Raw genomic sequence first — 16,809 nt, 5'->3', positions numbered from 1 at the left:
ATTCTGAGTGAAAAGAGAAGCAGTGTCAGTGAGCATCAGCCTTACCAAGACGAGCTAGACGAGCTTAACTATGCCACTTTGTTTACATTGTCTACATACTCATCTCATATGTATATACTGTACTCGATACCATCTACTGTATGCTGCTCTGTACCATCACTCATTCATATATCCTTATATACATATTCTTTATCCCCTTACACTGTGTATAAGACAGTAGTTTTGGAATTGTTAGTTAGATTACTTGTTGGTTATCACTGCATTGTCGGAACTAGAAGCACAAGCATTTCGCTACACTCGCATTAACATCTGCTAACCATGTGTATGTGACAAATAAAATTTGATTTGATTTAGACTAGGTCAGGGACCATAAGGAAAACTCTTCTCAAGGCACTTCAATATTTTAGTGACTTTTTTGTAGTAGGTTAGGAGACTGGTTAAGGTTGGGAAAATGTTCTCCTTACCGGCTACAAAAATCACTTTCTTTTTATGGCACTTTGATACAGCCTATACACCCAACACTGCAGACTTAGGCTGCTAGGCAATGATGATAACACACAATTATGGATAATTAGCCAAAAGTGTAATCATTCAACTAACAAGGCTAGTAGTCTTAAAATTACCATAAATTAATGTCCCAGGCATTTATTTTATTAAATCACTCTACATAATTGTCCTTTATTAGAGACAGGCTTCTATTAGAGCAAGTAATCTACACTGAACAAAAATAAACGCAAAAGTGTTGGTTCTATGTTTCATGAGCTAAAATAATAGATACAATTTTCCATATGTACAAAAAGATTCTCAAAAAAAGGTTGCACAAATTTGTTTTTACATCCCGGTTAGTGAGCATTTCTCCATTGCCAAGATAACCCATCCACCTGACAGGTGTAGCACATCAGGAAGCTGATTAAACAGCATGAATATATTTACATTTTAGTCATTTAGCAGACACTCTTATCCCATAGTTTATTTCTCCGTGGGAATTGAGCCCACAACCCTGGTGTTGAAAGCACCCTGCTCAACCAACTGAGACACACGGACCATACACATCATTACACAGTTGCACCTTGAGCTGGGGACAATAAAAGGCCACTAAAAGGTGTGTCATACAACAATGCCACAGGTGTCTCAAGTTGAGGGAGCCTGCAATTGGCATGCTGACTGCAGGAATGTTCATTTAATCTGCCTCAAACATCCAACCAGTCTCACAACCGCAGACCGTGTGTAACCACACCAGCTGCAGGATTGTCTGAAGCAAGCTACTGGACAGCTGACGAAACTATGGGTTTGTGCAACCAAAGAAATTCTGCAGAAATTGCCAGAAACCGTCTCAGGGAAGTGCATCTGCTTGCTTGTCGTCCTCATCAGGGTCTCGACCTGACCGCATTTGGGCATCGTAACAGACTTCTGTGGGCAAATGCTCACCTTCGATGGCTACTGGCACGCTGGAGAAGTGTGCTTGTGTCAATATGCCCCATGGTGGCGGTGGGGTTATGGTATGGACAGGCATAAACTACAGACAACGAACAGAATTGCATTTTATCAATGGCAATTTGAATGCACAAGGATACCGTGACGAAATCCTGAGGCCCATTGTCGTGCCATTCATCCGCCACCTTCACCTGATGTTTCCGAACAGCCCCACGACGTAAGGATCGGTACACAATTCCTTGAAGCTGAAAATGTCCCAGTTCTTCCATAGCCTGCATATGCACTAGATATTTCACCAATTGAGCATGTTTGGAATGCGCTGGATCGTTGTGTACGACAGGGTGTTCCAGTTCCCGCCAAGATCCAGCAACTTCGCACAGACATTGAAGAGGAGTGGGACAACATTCCACAATCAACAGCCTGATCACCTCTATATGATGTCACACTGCATGATGCAAATGGTGGTCACACCAAATACAGACTGGTTTTCTGATCTACGCCCTTACCTTTTTCTTTTGTATGTATATGTGAACAGACAATTCTGTATTCCCAGTCATGTGAAATTCATAGATTAGGGCCCAATTAATTTATTTCAAATGACTGATTTCCTTAACTCAGTAAAATATTTGAAAATGTGGTATTTTCTTAATGCACACAGCTTTGCATAGTTGTTTAATTGCAGAATTGTTAAATTTCTTAATTTCCTGAACTAGTGTTATCACTTACACACTAACGTTTTAGTCTTAATATGCCGCTTACAATTTTTACAAATCTTCGACAAATAATTATTTGAAAATACATTTTCGGCGATTATTAATTTCGCAAATAGGAGTTTCTTACTGGAGATAAAAACAAGTCAATACTGAATCATTTAAACGTACCAAATCAAACATTAAACTAAGTAAAACAATTCATTTTAACCACTTAAACTAATTTAGACCTGACATGTGGACGCTCTGGCCGAAGAGTAGGGTTGATCCGAGCCTTCTGAACTCACAACGGCAGTCAAACACCCAAGCTAACTGCCTAAAGTTAGCTAGCTTGCTAGTTATTTCCAGACATAAATGAGAGAACACCGCACTCTGACCATTTTACTTGACCTAGCAGAGCTGGTTAGGCGGTTTTCAGGTTATCCAGAGCGTTGGCGACTGTAACTGTGCTGCTGGAAAGCGTTCGTAAATGCATCAGTTATTCTGCACTCTGGCACACACACGCCTATAGTCTTGTTGATAGATCGAATTCCCGATCTGAACAAGGCACTGTTCCTAGGCCGTCATTGCAAATACGAATTTGTTCTTAACTGACTTGCCTAGTTAAATAATAAAAGAGAATATAACTAGTCTCTCAACTGTCGCCTCCCTTCCACTAAAAATAAAACATGCACAAGAAGAGGTGTGTCTTGCACTTTTAATATTGGCACCTACTCACCAGGGCAGTGTTCCCTTAAAAAAAAACAAGAGCAAATTAAAAATGTTTAAAAAAAAGAAGTGTTGAACACGTAAACAAATACAAGACAAGCACAATGTAACCAGTCTAATAATGCTTGTGACCGGACTCAAGCGTAGCTGAAGATAGTGTTACAATTTGCCTTAATTAGGTGCAATGCTACCAAAACAAGAAAGCTGTTATTTTTTATAACAACCAAGTTAAATCCTTCATTTGAAACAAAATCCATTTAAACAGATATGAAATGGTGTCAAAAGTGTTGCTTTGCTTAATATGTTCTCCATAAGCCTCACAATAGGAAACAATACACAACAGGATTGTTAGTTGTAGGCCTGGGAGTTCAAAGGCAGAAGAACCGGAGGCAGATGAGCAGAGAAACAAATAAAACAACCGATAAAGAACTATGTAACAGGTCCTGTGAATGAACATGCACAAATATATACTTAGGGTTATGAGTTAATATCAGACATGTAGCTTAAAAGCCTGCCATATATTAAGTTACAATGAATATTACTCATCATTACTACCATGATATAAAAAACATTGACAACAAGCATCACTTTTGAATTTTTCCTATTATGTCAATTCAATGTTGCACATCCTAGTAGACTGCGCCTTCTGTCTCTTGTTTTTAATGGTAATGGTTTTTAATGGTGTTTGATTGTCACCTTTTGGGGTATAAAGCACATGTTGGTTCCAACGCCAGTAGTTATCATCCCTACATTTATTGGTCATTCCAAAAAACGACAAAAGTCTCTTATTGTCGACTGCACTCATACCTCGATAGCGGACGCAGTCAGGATGCAACTGAATGGTTGAGCTGATATAACTGTGCAGTTGTAGTGCATTTTAGAGATAGCTGGCTTGGTCACGTGAAGCGTTTGAAATATAGCGATAAATAACGGAATAAAAGACAATCAATATTGAAACAGTGTAAATACAGTTCTGATCCTATCAACTTCAACAGGCTCTTATATCATTTTCTCCCGTATGGCCTTTTTCACATTACTCCCCATCTCTCTTCTAACCTCTTTAACATGTTACTACCACCCCACCACATACCCCTCTCTCTCTTACCCACTTTCTTTTTTCCTTTCTCCCCCTCTTCTCTACATAGCCATGGTGGTGAGGTGCTGATGCCCTAGCAGGCCTTTGCGCCCCCCTCCCACCCCGGGGTGTCCCCCTCCATTGCCGTGACCACAGTACTCCTGGAGATTCTGCCGTAGTGTGACCAGTGCGGACCCTAGGCAGGCGCGGTTAGGGGCTAGGATGCCCCCCGGCAGCTGGATGAGGACGGTGGCCACCCCGGCCATGCCGTCGTCCGTGGGCTCCAGGGTGATGGGCCCCACCTTGAAGGTGGAGTAGGAGAAGCCCATGAGCTGGGACAAGAAGGGGTCGGAGCGGCAGAAGTGCTGGTAGCCACTGTGGGAGGACGGGTGGTGGTGGTGCGAGGCCGTGGTGTTGGCGGTGGTGGGGACATAGTGGTGGGTGTTGAGGTAATGCAGGGGCAGGTGTTGCCCACTGTTGCCCCCTCCACCCAGGGTAAGGTGGTGGTGGACGGTGGGGCCGGAGCCTGGCTCGTGTTTGTAGGAGATGGCTCCAGCTCGCCCCCTCTGGCCAACTACAATGCCCCCCAGCTTGCCTGTACGTGCATGGGCCAGGGACACGGCATTGCCCCCCACCCCTCCGCCCCCTGTGGAGGGCAGGAAGATGAGCTGGGGCTCCTCTGGCTCCAAATAAACAGTGAGCTTGGCAAAGGGCCTGGACGCCATCTTGGTCATTTCCTGGATATGACGCCTCTGCTCTCGGCGGAAGTCCATGAACTGCTTGATCTTCCAGAGGAGGACGCAGACAGAGAGGAAGAGGAAGAAGCAGGAGAAGAAAACAGAGAAGAAGACGAACAGGTCGATGTGAGCCTGGTCTTGGCGGAGGAAGAGCAGGCCCTGGGACTCGCCCCGTCTCTCCTCGGCGCCTACCCCGCGCAGGGCGATGTAGAAGCGGCTGGACTTCAGGGAGTGGACCTCATGGGGGAAGGTGATGACCACACGGTCACGGACACCTCGAACAATCAGTACCGTCTGGGGCTTCCACACCGTGATGTAGGAGATGAGCCCCTCAGTCTTGGCCTCCCGTACCTCCCTGTCCGCCCCCTGGGGCTTGGCGTGGAGCTGCAGGGGGGTGTTGGGGAGCATGGGCCCAGCCAGGCTGGATGAGGAGTTGGCATAGACCTTCAAAGGTGATGGAGGCGTCTCCTTATCCCCCCCGCCCGCCCCACCTCGGGCCGCCGACTCATCCTCGATCTTGATGGAGTGGATGCCTGTGTGGCGGTCCACTTCTACGATGAAGGTGTCGTGGGAGTTGGACACGTACACCTCCACCTCCCCGAAGGTCACGTCGATGGTGACCCGGATGTCAACGTTGGTGAACTTTGGCTGGGCAGCGAAGAAGACTGTGCGTCCCTTGGGGAGATTGCGGATGGTGGGGTCGTGGAAGCAGTTTGTCTGAGAGGTGGGGTCGAAGCAGCACTCATTGTCCACATTGAACTGACGGTAGCACTGGCGCCCGTTTACCGGTGTGCCGTTGAAGGAGTCTTTGCACTTGGCGCACTGCATGGAGGATTACAGAGAGGGAGAAGAAACAAGAAATACAAGTGCATGTAAATACTGTGCTTATTGTCTGTATATGGATGTGATCTTTACAACCAGGAATATCAAGGTATCCTTCTTCAGAACTCCCCCTGCTGTATCAGTATACCTGCTTGTAAACTGTGTCTAGTGTCTGCACCATCCTATCCATACCTGTGTTCTGTAGCAGTCCTTCCTGTCGCTCTGCGGGCTGCTGAGGCAGGAAGAGGTCTCTGTGTTGTTCTGACATGGGCAGCCTGTGCCGTCATGTTCATTACACGTGTCCGCATGGCCATTACACTGACACCTGCAGGTGGGAGGAACAAAGAGCATTTCAGTTTTCTGTGGGATTCAGCCCTCCAAAGTGCTTTTTACAGAATCACACCTTCATCAAGAACACTCTTCTGAAGTGCAGTTTGGAAATGGGCGTCGGAAGGAAAATGGCGCCGGAAGAAATGGCAGCAGTTTTACGGGCGCCCAATCAATTGTGCAATTAAGTGTTTCTTTGTGTGTTATGTGTAACTTATTTTGTACATAATGTTTCTGCCACAGTATCTTACGACAAAGACAGGACATACTCCGAACACCTGACAAGGCCAACATCCCAGTTATTGGCAAGAGGAAGAGACGCAGGTACAGAGGACACAGAGCGGGGTGCCTCGTAAGGAAAGCGAGTGGGAAAGCTGCCGTTACCATCAATATTACTCGCCAACGTGCAATCATTGGACAAAAAATTATACGAGGTACGATCACGAATATCCTACCAACGGGACATCAAAAACTATAATATCTTATAGCGGGATATATGCAGCACAGGCAAGATAGAACAGCACACGGGGGGGGTGGGGGGTGCACAAAATCTAAGGAAGTCTTTAGATTTTGCTCCACTGAAGTAGAGTATCTTATGATAAATTGCAGACCACACTATTTGCCAAGAGAGTTTTCAGCTCTACTTTTCGTGGCTGTTTTATTTACCACCACAGACAGATGCTGGCACTAAGACCGCACTCAATGAGCTGTATAAGGAAATAAGCAAAACGGAAACCGCTCACCCAGAGGCGGCGCTCCTAGTGGCCAGCGACTTTAATGCAGGGAAACTTAAATCAGTTCCACCTAATTTCTATCAACATGTTAAATGTGCAACCAGAGAAGAAAAAAAATTCTAGATCACCTGCACTCCACACACAGAGAAGCGTACAAAGCTCTCCATCGCCCTCCATTTGGTAAATCCGACCACAACTCTATCCTCTTGATTGCTGCTTACAAGCAAAAATTAAAAGCAGGAAGCACCACTGACTGTCTATAAAAAAGTGGTCAGATGAAGCAGATGCTAAACTACAGGACTGTTTTGCTATCACAGACTGGAACATGTTCCGGAATTCTTCCAATGGCATTGAGGAGTACACCACAGTCACTGGCTTTATCAATAAGTGCATCAAGGACGTCGTTTCCACAGTGACTGTACGTACATACCCCAACCAGAAGTCATGGATAACAGGCAACATTCGCACTGAGCTAAAGGGTAGAGCTGCCGCTTTCAAGGAGCGGGACTCTAACCCTGAAATCCTGCTATGTCCTCCGACGAACCATCAAACAGGCAAAGCGTCAATACAGGGCTAAGATTGAATCGTACTACACCGGCTCTGACGCTTGTCTTGTGTGGCAGGGCAGGCAAACTATGACAGACTACAAAGGGAAGCACAGCCACGAGCTGCCCAGTGACACGAGCCTACCAGATGAGCTAAATCACTTCTATGTTTGCATTGAGGCAAGCAACACTGAGGCATGCATGACAGCATCAGCTGTTCCGGACGAATGTGTGATCACGCTCTCCGTAGCCGACGTGAGTAAGACCTTTAAACAGGTCAACATACACAAGGCTGCGGGGCCAGACGGATTACCAGGACGTGTGCTCCGGGCATGTGTTGACCAACTGGCAGGTGTCTTCACTGACATTTTCAATATGTCCCTGATTGAGTCTGTAATAACAACATGTTTCAAGCAGACCACCATAGTCCTTGTGCCGAAGAGCACTAAGGTAAAATGCCTAAATGACTACAGACCCGTAGCACTCAAGTCCATAGCATGAAGTGCTTTGAAAGGCTGGAAATGGCTCACATCAACACCATTATCCCAGAAACCCTAGACCCACTCCAATTTCCATACTGCCCAAACAGATGATGCAATCTTTATTTCACTCTACACTGCCTTTTCCAACCTGGACAAAAGGAACAACTATGTGGGAATGCTATTCATTGACTATAGCTCAGCATTCAACACCATAGTGCCCTCAAAGCTCATCACCAAGCTAAGGATCCTGGGACTAAATACCTCCCTCTGCAACTGGATCCTAGACTTCCTGACAGGCCGCCCCCAGGTGGTGAGGGTAGGTAGCAACATATCTGCCATGCTGATCCTCAACACTGGAGCCCCCCAGGGGTGCGTGCTCAGTCCCCTCCTGTACTCCCTGTTCACCCACGACTGTGTGGCCAGGCACGACTCCAACACCATCATTACGTTTGCAGACAACACAACAGCGGTAGGCCTGATCACCGACAAGAGACAGCCTATGAGATCCCTATGAGACAGCCCACTGTACATACTACCTCAATCAGCCCGACTAACCGGTGCCTGTATATAGCCTTGCTGCTACTATAGCTTTGCTACTGTTATTTTTCACTCTTTTTTTTACTGTTGTTTTTATTTCTTCACTTATCGATTGTCCACCTAACACCTTTTTTTTACTTAGAAATTGCATTGTTGTTTAGAGCCTGTAAGTAAGCATTTCACTGTAATACCTGTTGTATTCGGTGCATATGACAAATAAACAGATTTGATTCGGATGGGTGTGAACACCAAAATATGGCTCCATGTCCCTTTCATCCATTAAGCAGTGGTGTAAAGTACTGAAGTACTAAAGTATTTTTTTGTGGTATCTGTATTTTTCTTTACTATTTATATTTATGACAACTTTTACATTCCTAAAAACTTTTACACCTTACATTTTCCCCGACACTCAAAAGTACTCATTACATTTTGAATGCTTAGCAGTACACAAAAATTGTCAAATTTCACACACTAAACAGACAACATCTCTGGTCATCCCTACTGCCTCTGATCGGACAGACTCACTAAACACAAATACTTTTTTAAATGATGTCAGTGTTGAGTGTGAACCTGGCTATCCGTAAATCAAAGAAAAAAAAAAATTGTGCCACCTGGTTTGCTTAATATAAGAAATGTTAACTTATTCATACTTTTGATAATCAAGTATATTTTAGCAACTACATTTACTGTTGATACTTAAGTATAGTAGTATTTTACTGGGCGACTTTCACTTTTACTTGAGTCATTTTCTATTAAAATATCTATACTTTTACTCAAGTATGAGATTTTAGTACTTTTCCCACCACTAATTGCAAGTGAATTAGATGTGGCTAGAGGTTAATTTGAAAGGAATCACTACTCACTTGTCACAGTTCCCCTGCAATAGGAAGTAGCCGCTGAGGCAGCTCTCACACTTGTCCCCCACACTGTTGTTCTGGCAGCTCACACAAACCGCTGAGTCCTCTGTAGGACCCTCCGACACCCACTGAACAATCTGATAAAGGAGAGGGAGTTCAACAAGAAAATTGCAGTTAAATGACATCCAAGGTGGTATACCCGTACCTACACAGTGAGTTTCTAGCTTGCACATAAATCTCTTTAATTACTTGTTATTTTTATTTCTTATCCGTATTTTTTTAAAACTGCATTGTTGGTTAGGGGCTCGTAAGTAAGCATTTCACTGTAAGGTCCAGACCTGTTTTATTCGGCACATGTGACTAATAAAATTTGATATGACCACAAAAGATGTTGTTGATCAGATCCAAAGTAATCCATTAATAAACTCAAAGCAAGTTGGAAAGAACATATAAATGAAGTAAAACAGACAGTGAGTCACTTACTCTGTCTGGGTCCAGAGGGTGGTCTTGGGGGTGGTCTAACGCCCTCTTGTGTTCGTCCCGGGACAGACACACTGCGCTGTTACCCCTGCAGAACTCCCGACAGGGGCGGCACGTCCCCCCGCCCACCGCCAACCCGACATACAGGGGCTTACACTTCTCACAGTGATCACCCTGGAACAGGAGAGAGAGAGCCACAAACATCCGTATATGATACACTGAATGAACTGAGAATCTGACCTGTGATCAGCACCAGTGTGTCACGAGTGTTTTGGCACTCAAGATACACACGGGGCTGTGACATGCATAATCTTACAGTTGATGTGCTGAAATACTGGGTGTGTGTGTATATATGTGCGTGTGTGTGTCAACCCCACTCACCATAGTGTTGTTTTTACACTCCAGACACTTGTCAGGCTCAGACACTCCTTTACAGTTGCTGTGTTTGTTACAACGACACTGAGACGAGCAGTTGTCCCCCACAAAGCCAAAGTGACACTGACACACTCCCGGGGACACACAGGTCCCGTTGACACAGCCCTGAGTACAGACCGGCTCACACTGGCCTGACACACTGCAGAGAAGGAGTAGAGAGAAAGAGGAGAAACTTAAACAGATACTATGTATGTATGTATGTATGTATGTATGTATGTATGTATGTATGTATGTATGTATGTATGTATGTATGTATGTATGTATGTATGTATGTATGTATGTATGTATGTATGTATGTATGTATGTATGTATGTATGTATGTATGTATGTATGTATGTATGTATGTACTGAATTTGTAGCTCTGTTTGTTTCCAAGTTTTAATGTCACATGCACAAGTACAGTGAAATGCCTTTCTTGCAAACTCAAAACCCAACAATGCAATAATCAATGTATTACTAGAAAAAAAATCACGAGAAATAAGAAATATGAAATACAAAGTAAGCAATAAGGATACTATATACAATAAATATTTAGAAAGTCTGTTCCAATACCATATTTACATGTGCAGGTATACTGGAGTGATGGAGGTAGATATGTATAGGGATAAGGTGACTGACTAGGCAAAAGGATATAAGATAAACAGAGTAGCAGCAGCTTGTATGTGAGTGAGTGGGAGGGTGTGTAGAGTCAGTATAAATGTATGTGCATTTTATGTGTGAGTTAGCAGATGATGTGTGTGTGTGTGTGTGTGTGTTGGAGTGACAGTGTGAGTGTGTAGGGCCCTGTGAGTGTGCTTCGAGACAGTGCAAATATTGAAATAGAAGGTCAATAAAGATACAAGACAAACTCAGTCTGTGTAGCTATTCTGTTAGCTAATTATCAGGCTTATTGTTTGGGGATAGAAGCTGTTTAAGAGCCTGTTGGTGTCAGACTTGATGCATCGGTACCACTTGCTGTGCGGAAGCAGAGAGAATAATCTATGGTTGGAGTCTAACAATTTTTCGTGCCTTCCCTCCACACCTCCTGATAAAGATGTCCTGGATGGCAGGGAGCTCGGTCCCAGTGATGTACTGGGCTGTCCGCACAATCCTTTGTAGCGCCATACGATCGAGGTCGGTGCTATTGCCAAACCAAGCAGTGATGCAGCCAGTCAAGATGCTCTTAATGATACAGCTGTAGAACCTTCTCAGGATACTATGTATGTATACCAACTGAATATGTAGCTTTGTTTGCAGGACAGGTGGAGTGATAGTACTGATGATTGTGATGATGATGAGGTTGTGTGTGTATAGCTGTGGAGGTATCCAAGTGCTGCTACTTCTGCCGTTAATGATGATTGTGATGTGTGGCTTCCTACCGGCTGAGAACGTAGCCCTGCTTGCAGGTGCAGTGGTATCCCTGGGTCAGGTCATGGCAGTCCTGGGTGATGTTACAGTGGTGGTGGCCGTTGGCACACTCATCCTCCTCTGGGCAGTGGAGGAAGGACCAGCTGCGGTTTCCCTGGGGACACACTCCCTCACTCACACCTGACACACACACGGGGGAAAGTGAGGAGAAGAGGTAACTTTAAATAGTTGGTTATCGGGAGTAGAGAATATAACACTAAATGTCGGACAATAAAGTTGTATTCTATAAAGCACGGGATGAGGATCTATTATTCTATCCTATAAAAGGATATTCTCAAGATCTACTTCATTCTGTTCCCCTCACCGTCGAGGCCTCCCTGCTGGCAGAGTCCAGCCCCGTTGCCCCCCTGGGCAGCACACCAGCCACACTGGGGCCAGGCGATGCATTGAGAGCACTGGGTGAGCTGAGCGCACTGGGGGGAGCAAGAGTCCCCACCAGACAGCAGACGACCACACTGACCCGCCTCACAGCGCAGAGGCACGAAGGACGGACTCACACACTGGAGGAGAGGGGGAAGGGAAGAGAGGGCAGAAATATAGTCTTGTTCATTTTTTAAAGCTACAATGCAGAAATATATTCTTTGCAAAACATTGACACAGATATGGCCCTACCCCACCACCCACACACAGTCTGTCTCCGTCTTACCTGCTGCAGTGCCATGCTCCACACACAGTGCTGCCAGCCCCCGTCTGAGCCCCGGGAGCCCAGGCAGAGGTTGCAGGTGCTGAGATGGTGGCAGGGGGGCGGGCAGGGCAGAGGAGGGGAGGACTCCACCTGCATGGGGGACACGTTGAGCAAGGCGTAGCTGAAGCACGTCCAGTCGTAGGTGGGGTTCACACTCAGGATGCGCCTGGTCTCGCCTGGAGGAACCGCAACACAACTTGTAAGAGAGTAGTTCTCAGTTATTCCAGCGACAACTTAGTCTAGTGGTCTACCCATAGACTCCTGACCCTAGCAATAGAAGGTGAATGGAGGTGTCTCTCACCGGTGCGTTTGAACTGGCGTGTCCACATGCACTTCCCTGAGGCGGTGCACTTGGGGCAGTCGGAGGCCTCACAGCTGGTCTCAGTACAGTTGCTGGACAGGAAGATCTCTCTCTGGTTGATCCTGCAGTCGTGTTCTGAGGTGCAGCTGACTGTACTGCTGATGCATGCTCCCTCTGGACAGTTGGTGCACCACTTACACTGCAGAGCAGACTGGGACTGACAGAGAGGGGAGGTTAGTGTGTGTGTGTGTGTGTACTGTTTGAGCTGATGTTTGTGTGCATTTGCGTGTGTGTATTACCTGTGAGGGGCTAGAGAAGGTCCTGGGGTGGCGTGCCAGACACTCGCTGCAGGTCTTCAGTCTGCGACACTGGTCTGGTAGACGAGGGGTGGGGGAGCAGGGAGACTGACCAATTGAACAGCCCAGTCTGAGAGACAGGGACAACACACCATAAAGAGGGAGAGAAGGGATAGTTTGTCACTAATTCTGAGATAGGGAAAGAATAAACATGATTACACAACAAGTGACAACACCAAGAAACACCTCCAAAATAAAAGACAGTCACAACTTGGAAACAACATAATTCCCATGATAACCATAGCTTTACCTCTCAGCAGTATCAGAGGCGGCGCAGGTACCCCTGCACCAGACACAGCTGCCTGTGGTGGTGTTGCAGGCCTCGGGCGTGGGCAGCAAGGCACAGGGGTCAGAGGGAATGGTCAGGGTGAGAAGACGCCCCAGGGTGACCCCGTTGAACCCCCCAGAGAGGAACAGCCGCCCACCCCAGCCCACCATGGCCAGAGACACTGAACGGTTAACCGGCTCGCCCACCGCCGAGTCTGAACGAGAGGAAGGATAATCTCCACATCATCATCAAACTGAGCATATACGCAGTGTTTTGGCTAGCCACATGTAGTGTCAGTCACACAGTTACCTGGCTGTATCCAGGTGTTACAGTTGATCTGGTACAGAGACACTGTGTTGCTGTAGTCCTCCACTCCTGTCCTCCCTCCCACAATCACCATGGTGTCTTTTATCAGGGCTGCAGCATGGAAGAAACGGGACAGGGGCTGGGGAGAGAGAGGGAGAAAGTGAGAGAGGGAGAAAGAGAAAGTGAGAGAGGGAGAAAGAGAAAGTGAGAGAGGGAGAAAGAGAAAGTGAGAGAGGGAGAGAGAGAAAGTGAGAGTGAGAGAGGGAGAAAGTGAGAGAGGGAGAAAGAGAAAGTGAGAGAGGGAGAAAGAGAAAGTGAGAGAGGGAGAAAGTGAGAGAGAGGGAGAAGAGGAGAGAAAGTGAGAGAGAGGAGAAGGGAGAGAAAGTGAGAGAGGGAGAAAGAGAAAGTGAGAGAGGGAGAAAGAGAAAGTGAGAGAGGGAGAAAGTGAGAGAGGGAGAAAGTGAGAGAGGGAGAAAGAAAAAAAGAATGTGTTAAGATATAATGACGATGTCATCAATTAAGACCAGCCTGGGAACATGTAAAAGCTGTTTAAATACCGGTTAGTTAGTTGTGAAAGAAGCATGTTCTCGTGGTAAAGCTGCCGTGGTAGTACCTACCTTATTCCCCTGTGAGGGGACCAGTAGGGACCAGGTGAGGTTGGCATAGTAGAGACTGTAGAGCTCTCCTGAGGGCTCCACTGTCTCCACGTGGAAGCGGTAGCCTCCGAACACGTACACGGCGTCTGTCTGCTTGTGGTACACAGCCGAGTGGCCATACAGACCTGAAGAGAGGACAGGACACACAGGAGTCAGTCAAGAGACAACACGGGAGGATTAAGGGTTAATCAACAGACTGGTAAATTTATGCAACATCATAAGGGACAGCAGTTTACAGTTCATGGTGTCAGAAATAACTCTTTGCTCCAACCATAATGGATGCACCTCAATCTTTATATTCTATGCCTACTTAGTGGGAGAGGTTCCACGAAAGCTGAGTAGGGACTTTCCAGATTGGCAGGTACTAAGTGAGTTAATGAGTGCAGGTGGAGGTCCTTCTGACCTGTAGGAGGTGTGCCGGTATGGGGGGCGACGGTCCAGTTGCCAGAGTGGATGTTGAACTCCAGCACGTGATGGTTGAAGCCGTTCTCTGGAGAGTAACCTCCGATGAGCAGCATAGAGGAGTCCCGACGCACCGTTAGAGTATGACCTGCCACCGGTGGCAGCACTGAGCTCTGTGGGGGAAGAGGACACAGACTAATTGGTTACATAGAAGTCTATAGTAAATTGAATCGTGCGGTGTAGGCTGACAGTTAACTACCAATATTTTATGTTTAGTGTTTTTTTGTTCTTATATTTTCCCAAGTAAGGCAAGATGGTGGATAACTAAAACTAAACAAACCAACTCTGACCTTGTGCTGTCTCCACACCAGACTGCTGAGGTTGAGGCTCCACGTGTCCATGGCGACGCCCTTCTGCGTGACACCGCCCACCACCAGCATGAGGTTGTGAGTGGCTCCCTGGGCGTCAGAGAGAGGCTCATGACTGGCCAGGAGGGCAGAGGCGTGGTGGTAGCGGGGGCTGGGGATGGAGCCTTCTTCCACTGAACTGGTCAGCATCTGAGTCCAGCGCCGCTCCAACACAGAGTACCTGAACCCACCAATCAACACAAAGAAATGACATGAACCCACCAATCAACACAGAGAGGGAAGAAAGACAGAGAAACTAACTGATATGAGTTACTTGTCATTTCAAACAATTACAACAACAAAAAAATTGCTGTTTCATAAAAGGCATCTTTAAATGAACGATAATAAAAACACAGCCATTAAAGTCATCCCCCCCACCTGTAGACGTTTCCCAGGATGCCCTCTGAGAGAGAGAGGCCTCCATACATCCAGAGGTTCCCCTGGGGCCCAGACACTAGAGAATGGCCCATCCGGTGGAGAAACCTGTGGGCCTGGTTCTGTGGAGGGAGGGGGAAGTTTAACCTCTTGAGTGTCGGGGGCAGTATTTTGATGTTTGGATGAAAAACATACTCAAATGAAACTGCCTATTTCTCAGGCCCAGAATCTAGAATATGCAAATAATTGTCAGATTAGGATAGAAAACTCTAAAGTTTCCAAAACTGTCAAAATATTGTCTGTGAGTATAACAGAAATGATATTGCAGACGAAAACCTGAGGAAACTCCACCTAGGAAGTGCTGTTTTTCCTGAAATCGCTCTGATCCATTGCATGCCTTCCCTCCATTTAAATGGAAGTCAGCCAGATTCATTTTCCTATGGCTTCCACATGGTGTGAACAGTCTTTAGACATAGTTTCAGGCTTTTATTCAGAAAAATTAGCAAAAAAGATCACATCGCGTCATTGGATGGCTGGGTACCAGCAGAGTTTTGCATGCGTGAGCAGCTTGGAGCAGACATTTTCTCTCTCACTCCTATAGAAAGAGCTACGGTCCGGTTGAAATATGATCGATTATTTATTGTAAAAACAACCTGAGGATTGATTATAAAAAACGTTTGAAATGTTTCTACGAACTTTACAGATACTATTTGGAATTTTCAAATTTTTGCCCCGTCGTGACCGCTCGAGCCTGTGGATTTCTGAACGTAACACGCCAACCAAATGGAGGTATTTCGGATTTTAAAATAATCTTTATGGAACAAAAATAACATGTGTAACTGGAAGTCTCGTGAGTGCAAACACCCGAAAAACAAAGGTAAGCGATTCATTTGATTGCTTTTCTGACTTTCGTGACCAATCTACTTTGGTGCTAGCTGTTTGTAATGTTTTTTCTGCTGAGAGAGATGTCCTAACATAAACGCTTGGATAGCTTTCGCCGAAAAGCTTTTTTGAAATCTGACACGCCAGGTGGATTAACAACAAGCTAAGCTGTGTTTTGCTATATTGCACTTGTGATTTCATGAAAATTTAATATTTTTAGTCATTTAATTTGACGCCATGCAATTCAGAGGATGTTGACGAAAATGATCCCGCTAACAGGATGGGTGCGCCAAGAAGTTAACACTGTGACACTCTGTGGTGGGAGTGTTTTTATATATGTGTGTCCTGGTTCTTACCGCTGTGAGCTGTGTGTCCAGTAGGGTTTCCCAAACTAGGCTGCTGGAGTCCAGAGGGGTGGAGCAGTCAGAGCCGCCCCAACCGTCTGCACATACACACACTCCCAGAGACTAAAACGTACACATAGAGAAAGAAGGTTAACATTAGAGACACAAGAGACTGCAATATATAGGAACAGGATAAACAAAGAGGAAAACATCAAAACACCAACAAAACAACAATGAGCATTCAAACTGTCTTGCAGTAACAGTGCTAGTGTTTAGTCCCTCTCACCAAGTTACAGGAGCCTCGGCCCTCTGCTAGCCCACAGCCCTCAGGACAGAGGGGCCTGTCGCAGTACGGTCCCCCATACCCCTGAGTACACTTGCACAGCCCCTCGCTGCACTGTGCCCCTCCCTGGCATACGGGTGACCCATCCTCCCCCGCCTCAGAAACCTGGCGACAACGCCGCACCCAGAAGGAGGCGTTGAAACCCTGAGGTCGGTCGGACGAGACGTTGGCCTCAAAGTACACAGAGATCACAC

At 46.1% G+C, this 16,809-nt stretch overlaps 1 protein-coding gene across 3 annotated transcripts in view; it reads right to left on the bottom strand.

The window, feature by feature from the left end:
* Positions 1–2,827: 2,827 nt before the first annotated feature.
* The window catches only part of LOC124005034 (multiple epidermal growth factor-like domains protein 8), a 31,989-nt gene continuing 18,007 nt past the window's right edge, over positions 2,828–16,809 (bottom strand). For all 3 annotated transcript variants that reach the window (XM_046313887.1, XM_046313885.1, XM_046313886.1), the window contains 18 exons: positions 16,559–16,809; positions 16,285–16,395; positions 15,050–15,168; positions 14,615–14,852; positions 14,266–14,437; positions 13,824–13,987; positions 13,210–13,345; positions 12,883–13,114; positions 12,576–12,702; positions 12,277–12,493; positions 11,937–12,151; positions 11,595–11,790; positions 11,242–11,410; positions 9,830–10,022; positions 9,452–9,622; positions 8,975–9,105; positions 5,679–5,811; positions 2,828–5,486 (listed from right to left, as the gene is read on the bottom strand). In XM_046313887.1, coding sequence (XP_046169843.1) covers positions 3,990–5,486; positions 5,679–5,811; positions 8,975–9,105; positions 9,452–9,622; positions 9,830–10,022; positions 11,242–11,410; positions 11,595–11,790; positions 11,937–12,151; positions 12,277–12,493; positions 12,576–12,702; positions 12,883–13,114; positions 13,210–13,345; positions 13,824–13,987; positions 14,266–14,437; positions 14,615–14,852; positions 15,050–15,168; positions 16,285–16,395; positions 16,559–16,809 — 4,472 coding nt within the window. In that variant the 3' untranslated portion in view covers positions 2,828–3,989. The remainder of the gene's footprint in view (positions 5,487–5,678; positions 5,812–8,974; positions 9,106–9,451; positions 9,623–9,829; positions 10,023–11,241; positions 11,411–11,594; positions 11,791–11,936; positions 12,152–12,276; positions 12,494–12,575; positions 12,703–12,882; positions 13,115–13,209; positions 13,346–13,823; positions 13,988–14,265; positions 14,438–14,614; positions 14,853–15,049; positions 15,169–16,284; positions 16,396–16,558) is intronic.

This window comes from Oncorhynchus gorbuscha, linkage group LG19 (assembly GCF_021184085.1).
Source record: "Oncorhynchus gorbuscha isolate QuinsamMale2020 ecotype Even-year linkage group LG19, OgorEven_v1.0, whole genome shotgun sequence".
Lineage (NCBI taxonomy): Eukaryota > Metazoa > Chordata > Actinopteri > Salmoniformes > Salmonidae > Oncorhynchus > Oncorhynchus gorbuscha.
This window is presented reverse-complemented; position numbering and strand designations above follow the sequence as displayed.